General features: G+C 51.8%; 1 protein-coding gene and 1 pseudogene across 1 annotated transcript in view; both read right to left on the reverse strand.

Moving 5' to 3' along the window:
* The window catches only part of LOC144226072 (uncharacterized), a 16187-nt gene extending 9310 nt beyond the window's left edge, over nucleotides 1-6877 (reverse strand). Inside the window, exons 1-3 of the mRNA XM_077757379.1 lie at nucleotides 6745-6877; nucleotides 5316-5477; nucleotides 124-260 (exon numbers count right to left, since the gene is read on the reverse strand). Of these exons, the coding sequence (XP_077613505.1) occupies nucleotides 124-260; nucleotides 5316-5477; nucleotides 6745-6877 (432 nt within the window). The remainder of the gene's footprint in view (nucleotides 1-123; nucleotides 261-5315; nucleotides 5478-6744) is intronic.
* A 13385-nt stretch (nucleotides 6878-20262) lies between these two features.
* On the reverse strand, nucleotides 20263-20328 carry LOC144226096 (U4 spliceosomal RNA; annotated as a pseudogene).
* Nucleotides 20329-20972: the final 644 nt, after the last annotated feature.

Raw genomic sequence — 20972 nt, forward strand, 5'->3', positions numbered from 1 at the left:
CGTCGCTGCTCCGCTCTTCTCCCCACAGGGACCCGGGCAGCTCTCTCCCGGGGCGAAGTTCGTCCTGATAAAATACACCATCAAGGAGATACTTTAGGCCCGAGCCTTAGCCGCCCTCCTCACCCTTCTTGGAGCCGTCGGACCGGGAGGACAGTAGACGAGCTCAGCGTCGTGACCTGCGTCATTCGGCGTCTCCGCTGTGAGCTCAGCGTCGCGACCTGCGTCGTTCGGCGTCTCCGCTGTGAGCTCAGCGTCGCGACCTGCGTCATTAAGGCCACCGCTTCCCGAGGCGGGCGGGGTTGCAGGACGAACGTCAGTCNACGTGAGGAGAAACATTATGGAATTGGGACATGGACGTTATTTGCTTCCTAAAAGGCTACTTTGCTTTCCTAAATGATGTATCGTGGAATTACTTTAATGAGTAAAACCCTCTAAGTGCTCTTAAAATACTAATCCATACTTTCAGACCGAGGTTGTGTCTTGCTGATGTTTCCTATACACCTGCTTCCAAATTCCTACCTCACATCAGGGAAACGGAAAAGAAAACACAAAAACTAAAAACTGTGCCATAAAACAAAAGAAACATCCAAACTCTATGGTTCCTGAAACAGTTTCCTAATGGGGTGGATGAGTTTGAATTACAGTTTTTAAAGCTCTTAAAGTCTTCCTCCTATTCAGCCGCTGCACCCGCCCGGCTGCCCTCCCCCCCACCGTGGGCCCCCCTTGCCAGCAGCAGGGTGCCTGTCTGCGTGTCCCCATCCCCGCCAGGAGCCACGCTGTCCACTGGGCAGGAGACCAGGCCCGGGGCTCCGCGAGGTCCCTGAACTGCTGGGCTCCTGAATTGCAGGGCAGGATTTATCTGAGCTCCCCTATATTTGAAGCGGGTTTTATTTTTTCTGGTTTAAGTTTGAAAATTGGACATAGAAAATGGTAAAGACCTTGCTGGAGTCTGGCAGAAAGAAACTCAAAGTCTGCTGGACTCTGGAAACTGGACAATTTCTCCAGCTGTCAAGGCACCACAGAGATCTTTCTGGTGCCAAATTGAACAGAAAGTAGACATTCATACCCTCTGTTGGTATAGACGAGTTTTCCAGAGTTTGTCTCATTTGTGTTAGAAATGATTTTCTATGGTATATTCAATTATTTTACCTTAAATTACACATCATAAAGTACAACATGGCCAGTCCTCTGTCTTTTCGCTTGCACGATCTGGTGCTTTTTAAAAATGTTCATCTTGGGGCGCCTGGGTGGTTCAGTCGGTTAAGCGCCAACTTTGGCTCAGGTCATAATCTCATGGTTTGTGGGTTTGAGCCCCGCGTTGGGTTCTGTGCTGACAGCTCAGAGCCTGGAGCCTGTTTCAGATTCTGTGTCTCCCTCTCTCTCTGACCCTCCCCTGCTCATGCTGTCTCTCTCTCTCTCTCTCTCACACACACACACACAAATAAATTTAAAAAAATGAAAAAAAATTTTAATGTTCATCTTTATGAGTGACTGTTTTAGTTGTAGCTCCTGGAAACAGAGCATTAGTTGAGCATTGCCTTGACAATTTTAGATTCATGTTTCAACAATCGCATTATCTACAAAAGCGATTTCTTGTGTGATATGCTGCTTAAGTGGTTATTTAAAATATCTGCTACCAGGGCTGACGCCAAGTCAGCTAAATCAGAACCAGTCCAGGAAGGTAGGTGTTGATGTTCTAGTTTACAAATTAGGGAGTAAGACTGAAATCCTAAGTGCTTCACCTGAGCACATGCTCTCTGACGCTCTCTTATAATTCTTCAAATATCAGGCGGGTCCTGGTTAGACGTCCTCACTGCCTTGTGTGACTCTTGAAGTAAGATTTCAGGAGGCTTTGTGGGTTGACCTGATCTCAGTTTGGTGCCTATTAGAGAATGTCTCTCTATGACTGTTGCAATCGAATAAGAGTTTCTTGTCCCCTGGCCCCGTCAGCCCCACGAGGGAAGGGCTCTCTGTCTCACTTGGGGCTGTGTGCCTGGACCACAGTAGGGATCATTACGTATTTGTTGCATGAATGAATACATGAAGGGAGGATTTTTATTTAAACAACTTTTCTTCAAACTGTGAATGTTGCCCCACTGTTTTCTGTCACCTGACGTTGCTTAGAAACGGAAACCCAGGGAAAGACCCCCAGACGTGGCCGAATCCTGGAGATGCCAGGGAAGAGCACGCTCAGTAAATGCTGGTTGTCTTCATGTCACTTGTTAGCAGAAGCGGAGTCTCCACGAAGCTGACGGTGGAGGCTCTTTGCAGACCTGCCAGGTCCCCGGGGACATGTCCACGCGGCCAGGTGTTGTGAGATTGTCACAGGCATTTATGACTGCCTCCTTCCCGTTCCTGCTTCCCGCCGTGGGAGGGCGCTAGGACCGAGGCAGGGCTCTCCATGCGGGCTGAGGGGGAGTGAAATCGGGGTGCGCTTGGCTAACGTTGGTAGGACATGGGGGGGCACTGTCACCCCAACACTGGGGTGGCTCCTGGAAACATTCCAGTCACGCACTCTGCCGCCCAACTGAGTGTTGTGACGTGAACACTTGTGGAGAAAAATAATGCAGTGAGGGTCACAGAGAGGGTGGTGTGCTGTGCAGCTAAGGGATTAAAACATCGTGCGGTTCTAGTTCAGAGCCTGGAGCCTGTTTTGGACTCTGCGTCTCCCTCTCACTCTGACCCTCCCCTGTTCACGCTGTCTCTCTCTCTCAGAAATAAGTAAAACATTTTAAAAAATAAAAAAAAAAATCATGCTGTTTCTTGGGCTGTGTGATGCTTGCAGCAATTGTCATCTTAAACAGTTTTAATTTATGTTATTCTTTTATTTTAAATAAATATTCTCATGTGCTCACAGTTTTATGTGCACAATTGTGTTAAGGAGAAAATTATACAACATTTAAACCTCATAAAACCTGAAGTCCCATGCCTATTAAAGTCATAAAAATTAAGAGGACTTTTAACAACTAGATTTTTATGCACCAAGTAACAAGAAATAAAGTTTTATGGAACAAAAATTTTGTAGAGGTTACAAGAAAAGATTGCCAAAAAACACATTAGTTGTTGTAAGAAATAATATTTGTCTCTCTTGCCCAGCATTCCATGGATCAAGAAGATTAAAGATATCGAAGATGATCTTATGAAAGATGCATTTATGAAAAATGTGTGTGCGTGTGTGTGTGTATAAAAAAATCCAAGGGGGAAAACCAGAAATGAACAATAAAATGCTAGACTGATTTAAATTTTATCAGTAATTACATTAAAAGTGAATGGTCTACACACTCCAAACAAAAGGCAGAGACTGTCAGGTGGGTGAAGAGTGAGTATAAGCTATATGCTGCCTACAAGAGACAAACTTTACATAAGGAGATGCAGATGGGTTGAACATCAAGTGTTGGAGAAGCCCATCCATGCAGATGCTGAGAAAGTCATTAAGTCGGAGAAAAGAACCTTCCACGTGGTGAGCAGCGCTGGGGTTAAAGGGCGACTCACCTTGGTAAATGCTCTCTTCATTAGGGAGTCAACACAGTTACAAGGTGCAGGTGCCTGAGGAGAGACCCCCCAACCCAATACGTGAAGCCAAACTGACCAAGTTAAAAGTAGGAGGAGATCACTGCACAACTGGAATCAGATTTTAATACTCCTCTCTCGGCAACTAATGGAACAACTGGACAAATAAAATCTAAAAAAAAAAACACCCAACCCTCATTAGTCCGGACAGAGCCTGACCCACAACCCAGCATTGCTCTGAAGGAATTCCTGGGGTGAGATGGTCTGAAGGCGGGCTCCCGTCGTGAAGACCTGGCTTTGACTGCAGGCCTTCCTGGGGGCGGCTCCCCTCTTGTGCTCGCAGTGCTTGGAGGAGCCCACGGTGTCCTTGGGGCGTGTCAGGCTCCCAGGGCGCCCCAGCCTCTGCCCTTCCACGGGCGCCTTAGGCTGGGCCACTGGGGCTCCTTACTTACTGGCCAGCTGTTGGCCATTAACAAGATGGTTTTCAAATTGCATTTGGCACTTGGTTTACAGCAAGAGAGCAATACTGGGAATGCAGCTTGTCCTGAGGGCAGAGACGGAAGGTATTTTCTGGAAAATGTGGTGATATTGGCAAATACTTGTACACTATGGACCGTGACTCTGCCGTTTCCAGCAGCAGAGAGAGAAAGACCATGTGACCAGCAAACGGAGGGGTTAAAGGGGCTGCGCCGCTGAGTGTGGCTTGCAGCTAAGGCCGGCGGGAGGGACGGCGAGCCAGCACCATCGGGGTGACCGGCAGCTTCCGAGAAGGAGCTCTGGGTGTCCTTGTTTGTTTCCAGCAAATATTTGAAGTGCTTGCCATTTGTAGGAGTCACCCCGTCTCCCAGGGACCACAGGCCAAGCACATTCCTCCCGAGCTGCCAGCCGCCTCCTGGCTCGCCGCCGCACAAAAGCGCAGCCTTTCCTTTCATTGCTTCATAGAGTTTAAACCTGATGGACCAAGGGGGCCAGGCCTGACTCGGTGCTGGACCCCAGGTCGGAGTCAGAGAGGCTCAGCCCCCAGCTGGCAGCCCTCCTTTCTGCGATTCTCCATTAGCTCCTGTGAACGGACTTCCAGTTATTTCTTCTGCGCCGTGACTGTGAATTTAAAGAGCAAATATCACCCCTGAGATTCACCGGTGTTACATTAATTAAATACACATCCCCTGTGGCTTCATGAGCTGTTGGGTCTGTCTCAGACGCAGCTGTGAAGCCCTCGGTGGGCGCGCATCGCGGACACCACGCCCCTCCTGCTGTCCTCACCCCCCTCTGGACGTGGCAGAGTGAACACTGGCGTCCGCATCAGAATCAGAGACTTGGCTGCGGCTCTTCTCTCGCTGCTACTGCAAAGGCACTAATAACAACCAGCTGAGTGAGGCGCGGAGTCCAGTCTGGAAAGCAGCAGAGCCTCCCTGGATGAGGTCCCTGCGCGGCGGCAGAGGCCTGTGCTACGTGGGCCCCGCGTGGCGGGGGCCCTGGGGTCGGAGGACCGTTCTGCTCTGCCTGCACAGGTGACCAGGCCTCTGCTGGGTTGCTGGGGTGCGTCTGAAATAAATGAAGGGATTTTGAAAAGGCAAGTCAAGGGCACGGTTCGCACGACTGCCGTCTCAGAGGAAAAGGAACAAAAGAATCAAGGCAGAGTTGAATGCTTTAAAGCCAATGTATTTCTTAATATGAATATGAGTGGAAAACACAACAAGTCAGCCAACATCCCCCTGAGCTGCCATCATCCCTCACCTCAGGAAGAGATTCCACCCCAAAAATAACAAGAAAAAAAATCAAAATAAATATGAACCCAAACTGACCTTCGCCCACAAGTGAGTGTTTTAGCGAGTCGCCCAATTTGGATAAAGCAGGAGTTGGCGGCCGGCGACGGGCAGGGCCCCCGGCCGTGGGGACTCGGGGGAGGGGTGTCCACTTCTGCACCCGCGCCTCCTGCCTCCTGCTCCCGTCTGGCACGCCAGGACCTGGGATACAGGCCAGCTCCCGACTCAAGTTTTGGCACCTCGGACCCCTCAAGCAAGGGGGGCTTTCTCTCTAGAAAATACATGCACAATAAATACTATCTGTTGCTTTAATGAAAGACAGAGAGAGAGGACGGACAGCGATGGAGAACAACAGCATCGATTGCACAGAACATCTCTGAACGTACCTCAAAATTCTTTACTTAATTGAGTTCCGTACGTACAAACTTCAGTCTGCGTAGCTCTTTAGAGCAGTTACTCTGATGATATTCTTTTTAAAAATTGTTATTATTTAAAAAGTTTTTTAATGTTTTAATTTTATTTTTGAGACAGAGAGAGACAGAGTACAAGCAGGGCAGGGGCAGAGAGAGGGAGACCCAGAATCCGAAACAGGCTCCAGGCTCTGAGCTGTCAGCACGGAGCCCAACACGGGGCTCGAACTCTCCGACTGTGAGATCATGACCTGAGTTGAAGTCGGTCGCTTTAACTGACTGAGCCCCCCAGGCGCCCCGACCCTGATGATATTCTTGACTGTGATGTCTCGCTCAGTGTCCCCACCCGATCCAAGCATAGAGCATGAAGGAGTCCTGTGGAGCCATGTGCGGTGGGAGACGCCGAGACCTTGAATACTTTTCTTTTCCAGCAAAGACCTGATGTGTGTAATTACTGTGTTTTAATGAGATAACAAGACTCTTACCTAGAGCTGTAAGTCAGTGTGTTTTGTTAACAGAACACTTCAAATCAGGCTGTGTGTCTTCACAGGGCTGTGCATTCCTCTTCCATCTTGCAGGGTGGGAAGTGGGGGGAAGTGGGCCCCGGGGCCTTCCGCACATGCTCTGGGCCCCACGCTCCGGGTCCCGCGCTGCCCTGGCCGTGCCCGTGTCTGAGGTACTTTGGGTCTCTGTGCCAGTCATGGGAAGTCAGACATGCCTGAGTAGTCCAAGGTCTTCGCATTTGGCCAGTTAGCTGTTACCTCGGAGAGTGATTTGAGAAACATCTATAACTGGTTTTGACGGTTAGGACCCTGGGCTGTNGGCCCGGAGCCTGGAGCTGCTTCAGACTCTGTGTCTCCCTCTCTGCCCCTCCCCTGCTCGCCCTCTGTCTCTCAGAATAAATAAACACTTAAAAAAAGAAATGCCACTTTGCAGCATGTTTCAGTTTTCTTTAAAGTATTTTTACTGTGGGTGGTGGTACGATAATTTCTGTACTTGCTTGATTTCATCCAATTAGATGCTAGGATCTTGAAGAGAAGGCACAGTGCGTGTCTCACTTCCTGCTCCTCGAGGCACCGGCACAGACTCAGCCGCGTCTGGAACGGACAAGCCCTCCTTCCTCCGCACACGCAGCCGGAGGCAGCGCCCACGGGCCGCCGGCGCCAGGTGGGACCGCCGCACCTTCTGCATGTAGGAAGGTTCCGGGACCTGCGGTGTCCTCTCTGCACGGACCTATGTCTGTCTCTAGTCTGCCTGTCCTTCCTCAGAGCTTATCTGCTTTCGTGGCAGGACTGTAATACTGAGAAGAAAAAATTCTTTGAATTTTGGTGAAGATACTCAAACATTTGGCAAGAGTGTGATGTGATGTGATGTGATGTGTGTGTGTGTGTGTGTGTGTGTGTGGAGGGGGACTTGCTTGTTGTCTTTGGAGAGGTTTGGAGAAAGTCACCCAGGGCTGTGGGCAAGAGGCAGGAAGAGCCGGTTGCCAGCAGGGTGGGCTCACGTGGGCCGTGGCCAGGCCAGATGACGAGTCGTCAAAAGACGAAAGGACCGATTTTGTCACATAACCTACAGCTTCTGCTGACATAACGAGGTGTGTTTATAGTCGGGACATTTACCTGAACCAGCCTACACTTCCGGGTGGTCATTCGTGATCATGATTTTTCGTGCTGTCCTCGATTTCCCCAAAAGCGTAGAGAAAGCTTTGACTTCTTAGTTGAGGGGCAAATGCAGAAAAAAAAGGCATAGTTTTCCTCAGTGTCAGAGCTACAGTTTTGGCTCTTTGTCCTATAATTAAAGGACTTATAATTATGGTCTCTTATGGGATGGTCCAAACGTGTCTTGTGCTCATGGGTTTTAATGCTTCCTGCCAGGGAGCCAAAATTACTACATTTCTCAATTTTACCACATCTTATTTCTTAAACATTCTTGCACTTCTGTGGCTTATTAAAGTGTATTTTATGTAAGATTAAGTTATTTTAAATAGTGTCCATACTCTGAATACCGACGGTAGTAACGATGATGGTAAAATGGTAGACGCGTCTCTATTTTCATGAGTCGGCAGTGCGCATGTTTTCCTGGTGCGTGAGTGGGGGCTGTACGGCTTGCCGCCTGGACGGGGACACCGCTCAGCCTGTGAAGACCCCGCGCACCCCAGCGACCAGGACGGGCCCTGGAAGAGGACGCACAATGGCCACGTTGTGAATAAGCCCAAATATCAAGATAAGACCGCCTGTCGGTGCTCCTCCTCACATGCCATTCATGCCCTCACTGCCTCGTTAGCTCCCCTCTGACTCTCTCGGCTGCTGCACTTCCGAGCGGGGGCCGGAGGGATGTGCCGAGATCAGCCGACTCGGAGAAGTTGGGGGTGACGTTCATTTAGCAAATGGACCCTGAGCTCGACGCTCTGGAAGACCTGACGCGGCCTCCAATCTAAAGAGCACGGCCCCGACCACGGTATCATCTGGTCTCCAAGACTGGAGCCGTGTCCCCTGTGGGGCCACCTGGGTTGAGGAGGACGAGCCACAAAACAGAGGCAGAAGCCACATCCTGAAAGGATGCGTAACCACGTGAAGGAGTCGGGACAGAGACCAAATAGGGAGTTGGAGGGTGGAGCAGGCACGGCCGGGCACTTTCCACCTGCACATGGGCCCAGCCTTCCGGGAGGGTCAGTGGCGTCCTCTCCAGGACAGGCCGCTCACCCGGCCACTCACCCGACGCGGGGCTCGAACCCACAAACCGTGAGATCATGACCTGAGCCGAAGTCAGACGCTCAACCGACTGAGCCCCCCAGGCGCCCCCAGATTGAGATCTTTTAAGCAATAAATACTCGTTTTATGGAAATTATGGTTGTTTTTTTAACAGCAGAGACGGAAATCCTCCTCCTTCCACACACGTGCTCACGGGCACATGCAAACAATACCCTCTTACTTGGGCTTTCCTGATTAAAAAAATTTTTTTTTTAACATTTCCTCATTTTTGAGACAGAGAGAGACAGAGCATGAGTGGGGAAGGGGCAGAGAGTTAGAGGGAGACAGAATCCAAAGCAGCTCCAGGCTCTGAGCTGTCGGCACAGAGCCCGACGTGGGGCTCGAACTCACAGACTGTAAGATCATGACCTGAGGTGAGGTAGGATGCTTAACCGACTGAGCCACTCTGGTGCCCCATGGGCTTTCCTGATTTTGTCCAGAAGGAAGTTCTGGTGAACTCCAGGCATTTCAGGGGAGGGACCCCCATGCCCACTCGCGGTCATTCCCCGTGAGGCACGGAGTCCGTCGTATCGCTGGCATTGCTACTACTTGAACTCCACACCGTTGGAAGTCCCAGAGAAGTAGTTTTCACCGTGTAGACGTGGCTTGTAGCATGTATCCAGGTTCTGTGTGTGGATGAGGTAGGTAGGTGCTTGTTTCTAACCCAGACGGCGTCCCCTGCCCTAGGGGGGCGTGGCTGCCCTCTCTTGCCGGCACACTGAAAGGCACATCATGTTGCCCTCAGGGGCTGTGCTTGTCCCAGAAGAAAGTGGACACGTTCAGGGGCAGGGACGGGGGCCCGAGGCCACGGGCAGGCATGCCTTCGGATGGAGGGTTAGCCAGCTGTCGTAGGCGCACTCGCGCAGGCTTGGTTAAGGGGCTCCGGGCAGAAGCCCATGGGGGCTGCACAGTCCGGGAGACCACTGTTGGGAGCGGACAGCTCCCCAGACTGCGAGCAGCTCATCCGTGAGCTTCCTGCCTGGTGTCTGACACACTGGGAGTGCCGACGAGGGACAGGAGGGGAGGGTTCGTGGGGGCACGCCCTCCCCGCTTGCAGGGACCAGGGCCGGACCCCCGAGCTGCCTGAAACTCCTGCGGCCGCCTGCACCTGGCCGGCGGTGCCAGCCTTATCGTGTCCCTTACACTGGGTGGGCTTCTCAGTGGGGCCTATGCTGGTGTGCTCGGAGTTCTGCCTGCCCCGCCGTGACAGAGGGCAGCTGCTGCCTCATGCCACGTCTGCTTCCTGGTGCCCCTGAGGAGTGGCCAACACCACCCACGTGCCGTGTCTGTGGCAGGGGTGAGGTGACTTAGGTCTGGGGAAACTCTCTGGCCTGCCGACCCCTCTCTGGCAGAGCGGCCGGGAGCCCTGCGGAGCCCCCTGGACGGGGATGCAGCTGCTCGCGGGGCGCGTCGCCGCACTTCCCCATGGCAGGTGCACGCCTGCTTCCTTGGGCGCTGCAGGTTCTGGGCATGGAGTGTCTGCAAGTCACTGTAGCTGTGCGCGGGGAGCTGTGTTTTCCTGCCCCACCTCCCGATTTCCCGAGAGGAAACCAAGGCAGGACAGTAGAATGATGACGATACATCTTGCATCAGCCGCAACAAGTTCAGGGGGAGTGATTCCGTGCTCTTGTCTGAGGAATGAGCAGAGAGGCGTTCTGTGCTGCCCCCCACCCCCCCATGACTTCAGATTCCCAGCTCAAGGCACAAGGGGTGCTGAAGACTTTCGCAGACTGGAGCCTGGTTTAGGGGTTGAGGTGGGGAAGGGAAGAGCCCGGCGACTGTGGGTTCTGGTCAAACGTCCGAGCGCTGCCCCCCCCTCCCTCCTGGAGGCTGGACCTCACGCCTGCAAGACACGGGCGGGCGGGCGTGGCTCCCAGAGGCCACAGCGCAGCTTCTCCAGGAGCTCACGAGCGCCCCGGGGGGGGGAAACGGCAACAAATCATCAGACCCGTCCCGACACCAAGGGAAAGGGTACGGACACGAGTCTGAAGGGGCAAAAGCGACTCAAAACGTTTCCAAACAATTGTCCAGAGGCCGCTGTGGGCGGAACTGGGGGGAGGGTGGTGGAGGAAAAGCAGCAGGGGCGCTGGGAGGGCCCTCCGCACGCTGCGTCTTCTCTCGGAGCTGGCGGCCGTGTAGACTGTGGGTGCGTGCCTCAGAGGCCGGAGGCTGGTGGGGACACCACGGAGGCAGCCTTTCTCCTTCAACTGCTACTCCTTCGTGAGTCTCTAGACAGACTTCTCTTCCCTAAATACGTTCATATTTGATGGTATTCCACTTATATTGCTCCATTTCAAACTATTAAATGGTTGGCATTTCCAATTTTTGAAAAGATTCCAAATAAGTTTTGAGATTGATTCCACATGATGTGCGTCTTCGAATCCAACATCACGTGGTCCAATTGAAGAAGTATTCAAGTAAGATTGGGAGCGCATGCTGGCTTCTCTTTTATCATGATTTATGCAACACATGTTTTTTTTTAAAAACTATTTGGAGATTTAGAGAACATTCAGTAGAATTTTGTTATTCTAGTAGTAAATTTAGAGTAATTCTATTGTGTCATTTAAGAATTTTGGGTGCGTACAATTCATGTGTTTCTATGAGGCAAATATCCTTCTATTATACTCAGGGGAATTGTAGATTTCTCAAATTCCTTGATTAAAGCCAGTGATTTTATTTGTTTATAATTCCCCCAGTACATAAAATACATTTACACTTAAAAGCTTGTGCTACAAATCGGGCGTTGGGTCTAGACACTCAAGGGTCATCACAGGATTCTGGTCCTCCTGTCCAGGACACCCTTCCAGGTGCCACGGGGTACACTTGGGAGTCTGGAGTCCAGGCCTTGCTGTGGCTAAGGATGGAGACAGGCCTTTCCAGCTGATTCAAGATTCACTGACCCCTCCCGAAACACAGCCCCTTGATTGATGTCCTATTGGCAGCCTGCTTGCAAATGCCACCAGACCTCAGAGATGCACACCGTGAGTCCACCAGGCCAAAGGCAGAAGCGTATCTTCCCGTCTGTCTATACTCAGATTACTTAGAAAACAATTAAAATACCTTCATCTTTCTGTTATTACTCATCTTTCATTATCTTATTTCTATAGGTTCTTCTGAGGCAATTGCTGAATGAGCCCAGATGCCACCAAGCATCGCCCGGGCAGCTCCATCCCCACCCCCTGCCCCCCGTGCCCCCAGGAAATCACCATCAGCTCCACTGTGAAGTCTCTCCTGAGAGCTCGGTGTGCCATCAGACACTGATGAACAAGAGACAAAGGACGGTGAGGCTGGGTGGCATTTACTGTCTCCTTTTCTTTCTCCACTCGCAGGGCTGGCATCTGAGACAGCGGCCGTGTGGCTCCGGCGTTGTCTGCCACCTTCTGGGTCTTTTGAAACAAATTATGCTTTGCTTTGGCCTCAAGTACCTTGAGTTCTGTGATTTAACTAGATGGTCAAAGCTACATAGGCCATTTATAAAAGAAAAATAAAAGAAAACCAGATATAAAGACAAGAATTCAAGATATTCGTGGGGAGCTTTAAACAGACACCAGTCAATATGGTATTTGTGTGCGTTCAGGAACACAACCTCTAGTAACCATGTGCAGGAGAGGCGCTAATCAAATCTGTTGCTCATATTTTAGCTCTTTGCCTATACAGCTCTGTGTGCATGTCTGTGTCCTTGCCAGTGACGGAAGTTAAGGAGACCACCCAATTTTGGCATCCTTCTCTTCTTCCAAGCAGATTTGGGATAAATTATAATAAAAGCCATCATTGGTGAATACTTTAATCTTCAAGTTAATTATATATACACACAAATATAGTTTATATGTATCTATAGATTAGTTGAAGATGTATATATATTTTCTCCTATACATATGGCACGATGTAAGATAGTAGAGTCTAGAGTCTAACCACCTGGGTTCAGATCCCAGTTTCATTCGTACTTGCTGTGTGACCTTGGACAATTTGGTTCACTTATCTTCCTTAATTTCCTTATCTGTAAAATAAGGATAATAATAGCACCTGCCCACTTGTTGTTAAGAGATTTGAATAAGTTACTATTTGTAAAGCATCTAGACGGCGCTACAGAAATGTTTGCTAATGCCTGCACAGTGTCTCATTTAGTTTTCTCCATGGCATTGCGAGGTGATTGTACTTTCCCTTTGACAGAAAATGAAGATTCTGAACTCCGAGAAGTGAAGGGACTTGCCCTAACCTATACAATGTCTTTATTTTCTCAGCCCTGAATTTTTTCTGCTTTATTTATTTATTTATTTTTAATTTTTTAAATGTTTTTTATTTATTTCTGAGAGAGAGAGAGACAGCATGAGCAGGGGATGGTCAGAGACAGAGGGAGGTACAGAATCCGAAACTGGCTCCAGGCTCTGAGCTAGCTGTCAGCACGGAGCCGGACACGGGGCTCGAACTCACGAACCATGAGATCATGACCTGAGCCAAAGCCGGACAGTTAACCTACTGAGCCACCCAGACGCCCCTTTCTGCTTTATTTAAACTGAGGCGTGTTGTGAAGAGTTATGTTTTCAGAAATTTTTCAGTGTAGATGGAGAGTTTTTTAGACCACCATCACCATCACTCCTCTCATTGTCGTCATCGCCGTCATGACCACAATCATCATGACCATGATCACCATCACCATCATCACCGTCACCACCGTCACCATTACCACCACCATTATCATCATCCTTATCATCACCATCATCACCATATCATCATGACCATGATCACCATCACCATCACCATCATCACCATCACCATCATCATCACCATCACCACCACCACTATCATCATTATCACCAGTATCATCACCATCACCACCCTCACTGTCATCAGCATCATCATATCGCCATTATCACCATCACCTCATCATCACCACCTTCATCATCATCATCATCATCACCATCATCATTGTCATCATCTTCATCAAAAGACCTTCAATTATTGCTTTACTATTTGCATTGGTCTTCTAGAAGTGTTAAAAAGAATCCAGTGCAGGGGTGCGTGGGTGGCTTAGTCGGTTAACCGTCCGACTTTCGCTTAGGTCATGATCTCGCGGTTTGTGGGTTCGAGCCCCGTGTCGGGCTCTGTGCTGACTGCCAGCTCAGAGCCTGGAGCCTATTTCAGAGTCTGTATCTCCTTCTCTCTCTGACCCTCCCCTGCTCACGCTGTCTCTCTCTCTCTCTCTCTCTCCTAGAAATAAATAAAAATATTAAAAAAAAAGAATCCAGTGCATATTTTCCTTATTCTCTCCAGTGTGTCCGTTAAACATTAAATAGAGGCACCCTCCTATGGAAAATGGTAGGTTTAGTGTTTTTCTTACTTTTCAGCTTCATCCTTCTTGTGGCTAGAGCCTGATTCTTTAAACAATTACTGGTTTCATATAATCCATTTCACCTGATCCCCAGGTGTACCTTCCCAGGACTCTAGAGCAGCTCATGACCCCAATCTGGTCTCAGTCCCCTGTTCTCATAATAAGAAGAAAAATCCATTGAGACAATTAGTATTAAACTGCAAGTGTTTGCTATTACATATATAAATGGTTTGCAACCAAAACCAAATGTTTCAAATGTTTTTCAGTCCTAAGATTTTGAGTTTATTCCATCTGATGACCATGACCATGGAACAATTCTCAAACTATTGGAAGATGACACACGATGAGTCAACAGTGTTGTCCTCAAAAAGTCATAATCAGTGATCCATTGGCCATGGAGAGTACATTAAAGGTATTCTGTGTTCACAGAAAAGCTTTGGGTGGAGAAATTATTTCAGAATTGTCTCTAAGTTACAATCCGACAAATACCTACATTGCTGACTGCAAGTATTACCCAGGGCACAAGTGAGAGGGAAATATTCTGAGCAGTGTATATACCCTCTTCCCGTAAAATGATGACCCTCACAGCGCCACATTTGGATGTATGCATGCTTGCATGTTTACAGCTCACTTTGTACGTTTATAACAGTAAAAAGTGCATATGTCTGTGTGCATGTTGATTACGTCTGCTGGCAGACTCCCCACCTTGCTACATGACCTCTGCCTTTGGAATAACCCCGAGACCTTTCCAATCAAGGATTGGATTTCTTTCCTGTTTCTTTTATTGAGATGAAATTCACAAAACATAAAACTAACCGTTTTAAAGTGAGTAACATAGTTCTTTTTAGTGCATTCCCAACAACAGTGTTGTACAGCTACCGCCTCTGTCTCATTCCTGAACATTTTCACCACCAGGAAGGAAACCCACACCCCATGGCTCCCCTTCCCTGGCGCCTGGGTGGCTTAGTCGGTTAAGCGTCCGACTTCAGCTCAGGTCATGATCTCGCGGTTCGTGAGTTCCAGCCCCACATCGGGCTCTGGGCTGACAACCTGGACCCTTTTGGGATCCTCCGTCCCTCTCTCACTCGGCTCCTCCCCTGCTTGCTCTCTCTCTCTCTCTCTCTCTCAAAAATAAAAATGAAGAACATTAAAAAACTGAGGATCCCATGGGGCGCCTGGGTGGCTTAGTTGGTTAAGCGTCCGACTTTNTTTACAGAGTGAAATGTTTACCTAGTGAGGAAACATATACCATCCTATGGGATCAGAAAAAGAGGAAAGTGTCTTCAATAACAAAGAATATCTTTATATTGTTAAAATGTAGACCGAATACCATCAGCAGATTGAACCGCTGCCCTAAAATAGGAAAACAGCAGCTCAGGACGTAACCTGAAGTTGAGTACTCAGAATCCACGCAGCGGGTCCACGCGCTACTGACGTGTCCCTTGCACCAACATGCTCAGCAGAAGGGGGGTCTTCAGACACGAGTTCAGAGGCGCCTGCAGGACTCAGTCGGTTAAGCTTCGGACTTTGGCTCAGGTCGTGATCTCGCGGTTCGTGGGTTCGAGCCCCGCGTCGGCCTCTGTGCTGACAGCTTGGAGCCTGGAGCTGCTTCAGATTCTGTGTCTCCCTCCCTCTCCGCCCCTCTCCTGCTCACACTCTCTCTGTCTCTCAAAAATAAACATTAAAAAATAATTAAACAAAAGACGCACGTTCGTTCCTATTCCTCTGGGAGCAATACAAGTGGGCTGCTGATGCCACCTAGTCCCTAAATTTCTGCTAACACCTGGGGCCCGGCGGTCACATGAAGATCGGTGTCGTGCCCCGGGACGGACGTGGGGCTGGGAGGCTCGGGCTGACTTGTGGTTTGGTTTCAGCAGACACCTTTGGTGGTATCTGGTTTCTGCCTTGTTGGAAGCCTCCACACCTGACCTCACACCAGAGGGGCTGAGGGCGGCTGCGCAATTCTCTGTAGCACGCGGGGCGGGTGACGAAAATGCCAGGTGCTCGCACGGTAGATTAGCTGTTACTGCCTGAGCCGCTGAGAGGGGTCACTGAGTTCAGGGTAAGCGGAAGCCCAGCCAGGGGCAGGAGGTCGGACTTCGAAATGGCTCGCGCTCCAGGGGAGATGAACCGCGGCTCCCAGTGGATGAANGGGTGTTCTCGGAGGACGCTGACCCGTGGTCAGCACCGGCTTCTGTGGTGACGGGGTAACGTCTGGCAGTGGCTACAAACAGCTGTGGTCAGTGGGGCCCATGCGCTGAGCCCCATCCTTCCCGAGTCCACCGCCCCCTGTGCCCGCTCTGGGCCGGCTACCGCACAGCTGCTGAGTCATTTTGTCCCTGTGACTTGTGCTTGCGTGTGTGCGTGTGTGTGTGTGTGTGTGTGTGTGCGCGCCTCACTCTGGTGGGTCTTCTCAGCACAGGACTTACACACGTGTCACAACAGGAATGTCACTTCCGCAGGTGATTCCACCTGCGAAGGTGTGAGCCCAAACCACAGGCGCTGATGCCTGCGCCACTCAGAGGTGGTGCCCGCTTGACAGGCGACAGTGACACCCCACATGTGATGATGACTGTCCACAGGTGACAGTGACACTGAGCAGGTGACAGTGTCCACTCTACAGGTGACAGTGTCCACTCCACAGGCGACAGTGACACCTCACAGGCGACAGTGACACCCCACAGGTGACGATGACAGTCCACAGGTGACAGTGACACCCTACAGGTGACGATGACAGCCCACAGGTGATGACGACAGTCCACAGGTGACAGTGACGCTGAGCAGGTGACAGTGTCCACTCCACAGGTGACAGTGACACCCCACAGGTGACGATGACAGTCCACAAGTGACAGTGACACTGAACAGGTGACAGTGTCCACTCCACAGGTGACAGTGACACCCCACAGGCGACAGTGACACCCCACAGGTGACGATGACAGTCCACAGGTGACAGTGACACCCTACAGGTGACGGTGACTGTCCACAGGTGATGACGACAGTCCACAGGTGACAGTGACACTGAGCAGGTGACAGTGTCCACTCCACAGGCGACAGTGACACCCCACAGGTGATGACGACAGTCCATAGGTGACAATGACACTGAACAGGTGACAGTGTCCACTCCACAGGTGTGGAAAGACAGCTTGTGTCCGTGTGTCTGTCTGTTGTCACTCCGGGTGCTGAGATGACCAGGTGTGTGGCTGGAGCTCCAGGGCCACCTGACCGGCTGTCGTGCAGGGACGGCCTTGTCTCTTCAGCTGGCACCCACACACCGCTGTGCCCCAGCTGTGACCCAGCCTGGCCCCGTCCCCCTCCATCCGAGGACCGCTCAGGACCCGACGGAGGCCGCGGGCGTGAAGAGGGGCAGATGCCGGGCAGACAGCGGTGGGCGGCGCGGCCTGTGCTCCGTCCACAGGGCCGTTTCCAGCGCTGGGGCTTCCTCACCACCTCACTGGCTGTGGGCGCAGGTCCCCGACGTCTCCAGGAGGTCAGTGACCCCCGGGACCCGCCTTTATGAACGGCAGCTCACCCCCTTCTCCGTGGGACAGACTTACCCTAGCAACTCAGGGGTAACATTGTGCCCTTCCTCTTGGGGTTTGTCGTGAACCTGCTGGCGAAATCACCGCCGGCCGAGGGCCCCAGCTTGGCGGCTAAGGACCGAGCCCCCGGCCCTGGCCCCACAGACGCGTTAGCCTTTTCCGGTGTGGCGGAAACGGTTTCGGGTGTTCGCCGTGTATCTTCTGTAAATCACTCTAAAAATGGTTTCGTTGAGGAAGTACTTACGAACAGAATGAAATGTATCTCCTCTGACCCGGGTTGACCTCCCAGCACCTCCAACTTTCCCGTTTTTAAACCGGACGTTAGGAATCACTGAAGTGGGCGGATGGAGCAGGGGTCAGTCTTGGGAGCGTGTTTTCCTGCGGGCTGATGTTCGAAATCGCTGCGGGGCTGTGACACCTTCCTTGTCATGCAAACAAGGGTAAGTACTGTGTTCGCAGGGGGTAATAACCCCGGAAATGAGGCCAGTAAAGAAGATTGTATAAACCAGATCACATGGGGCTTAAACACAGTTCTCATCCGACGCAAACGGCTCCTTGTGATAAAATAGGCAGCAGTTTTGCAGCGAGTGTGCAAAGCACACAGCCCGCACGACGCGCTCCTCGGCCAGAGCGCCGAAGTGTGCGGAGCCCTCGCGGCCCCAGCTGCGGGAAGTCTGTCACTCACCTAATGGTGTCGCTTGAAGGAAGGAAATGTGAAGGTGTTTATCTAACAGTTAGCGATAGTATCAGTTCTAGGAGGTGCTTCTACACGGGAGCCGAGTGACACATCAGCAACCTTGCCAGGTTCCGGATTAGGTTTCTGGATCTTTCTCTGTTTTCTTTCTCTTCCTTCCCTCCTCCGTCCCTCCCTCTTTCTTCCTTTCTTCCTTCCTCTCTCTGTCTTCCTCTCTCTCTCCCTCCTTCCCTTCCTTCCTTCCTTTCCATGAAATAGGTTGCAAATGACAAAGCTGACCAGTACATTTTGATTTGTTTTTAACCTGCATTGATTTCCCTTATCACAATCTGTGCCCACGCCCAGAAAAGCACTTAACTCCGCTCTGCCTGGGTCTTCTGTGGGACGCCTGTTCTGGGCATCGGCTCTGGGACATTCTGCCTCTTGCAGTTTGCTCTGTCCAGGGCCCAATGCTTTACTTTCACAAACGCCGATTTTAGCAGCGAGCATGATCTCCAAGAGGAAGGAACCTGGTTTTCCAGAGAGAGTTTTGATCCTGGTCCTGGCAACGAGGAGATTTAATGTCAGGCAGCTGGGACACATGGACTTGAAGACACAAGTTCCTTTTAGGTGCTTTGATTTTTAATGGAAGTGACTGTCAGTGATCTGGTATCCACATTGCTTTGTGTGAATACAAATGGGGTAAGCAAGGAAGAGTTTATTTCTCAGCACGCGTGCGGTTGGAGGGAGACGACCCTTTGGAGAGATGAGAGCGTATTTTTACAGTGTGCTGACACCAGAAGCCGAACACAGTGATGCCCAGAGTTCCCAGCCGCTGGCACCGGCGCGGGCACCCCTCCGCTTCCCCCCTGCGGGGGTCTGGGCGGGGCGGGCTCCTCCTCAGGCAAAGCCGCCATCTTGCTCAGAGCTCCGTCTGCTCCCTTCCAGCGCCGTACCCCCTGCGCCGCCTGCATGAGTCACCGGGACCCTCCACCACCCCCGTCCTGCACAGGCCACGGCGCATTCGGGCGGCTGAAAACTCCCGTCTCACGAGCTGTCTGCCATGACAGCTGCCAGGCCTTATGGCAACCACAGCAAGACCGACTTAAAAACATAGATTTGGTTGAATTAACAAACACTGGAGCAAATACTTCTCCCGCGATGAGGCAGAATGTGTCTGGCTGCGGATCCGCAGGAAGGAGGGAGCGAGAACATGTGACCTGGCGAACAGGGGAGGTCGCAAGTCATCTGACAATTTGGAGCGGTCCTGCCCAGTCTCCCCAAGCCCCAGGCAAGCGAGTCGGCTCTGTCACCCTGCGGGTGCCACGGGACACGCTCCCTGCTGTGGGGGAAGGGATTTGGCCTCTTTCCCGGGTCCTGTACCATCTAAAGCTCAGAGGGGACAGAGGCTTCACCCCTGCCTGGACTGCACTGCGGGGTGGAGGCTGTCGGCAAGGCCGGGAAGCTGCCGAGGCCCAGGGCGAGGCTGCGGCACAGCTGCGGGGCCCTGTGGAGCCCATCTGGTGGTTGGGATTTTAGTTCTCTCCCTACTGAATCAGGAGCTTATAGAGGAATGCATTTCTGTCTGGCGTCTCTTTGAATTTCCCAGAATCGCTGCTACTTACCCTGCCTGACCTCAGTCCGCTACAATGTCTCCTTATTCCTGTGAGCCTCAGGAGGCCGGGCCCTCCCCACCCACAACAGGTGACCGAGCCGCCAGAACAGGGGCCCCGGTCCCTCGGTCCACAGCACACTTAGTGCTGCAACGATTTTTTTCACGATGCCCCGAGGCTGAAGGAAATACCCGATGGTTCCATTTATGAAGTGGTTCATTTCAAAGCCTAATGAGTCTATGTCCCCTTGAGCATAGCATGGTTTCTTGAACTTTGAGATTGTTTTAAATGTTTATTTATTTTGAGAGAGAGAGAGAGAAAGAGCAAGCGTGAGCTGGGGAGGGGCAGAGAAAGAGGGAGAGAGAATCCCAAGGAGGCTCCGTGCTGTCAGCACAGAGCCCGACATGGGGATCGATGCCATGACCCTGAGATCAGAACCTGAGCTGCGCTAAACCAAATGAGCCACCCAGGTGCCCCAAGGTTTCTTGAACTTTGGTACCAGACTGGACATGGCCACTGTCACATCTTCATTTTCACAGTAATTCCCCAAGCGTAGTTGCTTTCGATCACAACGACTGGAGGAGGCCTGGCCGGGACGCGCTGCCCTGGAACGGAACGCGGGCGTTGGTGGAGGTGACTCCCGCAGCTGGCCGTTCCAGACAGTTGGCACCGTCTCAATTAGCAATAATCACGCCTCGGATAAACCTCACTGGCTACGATGCTGCCACTGTGCAGGCTCGAAATTCTCAATCTAATATGCCCCGTGGCCTTCCCTGACCACAAGGAGCCTCGGGGCAGCACTGGGGACCGGGACTGGCAGTTTCATTTAAAGGCCTTGGTGGATTTCCATCTCCATAAGGAAACCAAACCGGCAAGGCTGCTCTGCTGCTCCCGGCCACCTGGCCTACTCGAAGCTGCTTCTCACCTTGACGCTCCGGTGCTCTCCTGACCCTGAGTGCCCAGCTGCCCCCGGGTCACCACGTGGCAGCCTGTGGTCCCGACCCCGTGTCGTGCTGCCTCCGGCCGGCTCTCGGGCTGCGCTGGCTGGGCCGCAAGCCGGGGCTGGTCAAAGGCAGCGGGACTGAAGGAGGAAGGGGTTCAACAAGGCGGGAGGAGAGGCCGGTGCAGGGGCCTCTGCCCAGGTAGCTGCTTGGACAGGGAGGGGCCTGGGCACTCGTCCGTGGGCCTCCCACACCAGCTGGGGAGCTGCCCCGAGGTCTCTCGCTCGCCCTGGGTCAGAGAAGCAGAGAGAGGCTGGTGCTGGCCGGCAAAGCACACGGGCCTGCCCAGCACAGCTGTGGCCGCGGGCAGAGGCCGCTCAGGGATATGACGCGGGACACATGCTCTGCTGTGCCGCTAATTCCTAAGGAGCCGGGTCGTGG

This window comes from Crocuta crocuta, unplaced genomic scaffold (assembly GCF_008692635.1).
Source record: "Crocuta crocuta isolate KB4526 unplaced genomic scaffold, BGI_CrCroc_1.0 scaffold506, whole genome shotgun sequence".
NCBI classification, from domain to species: Eukaryota; Metazoa; Chordata; class Mammalia; order Carnivora; family Hyaenidae; genus Crocuta; species Crocuta crocuta.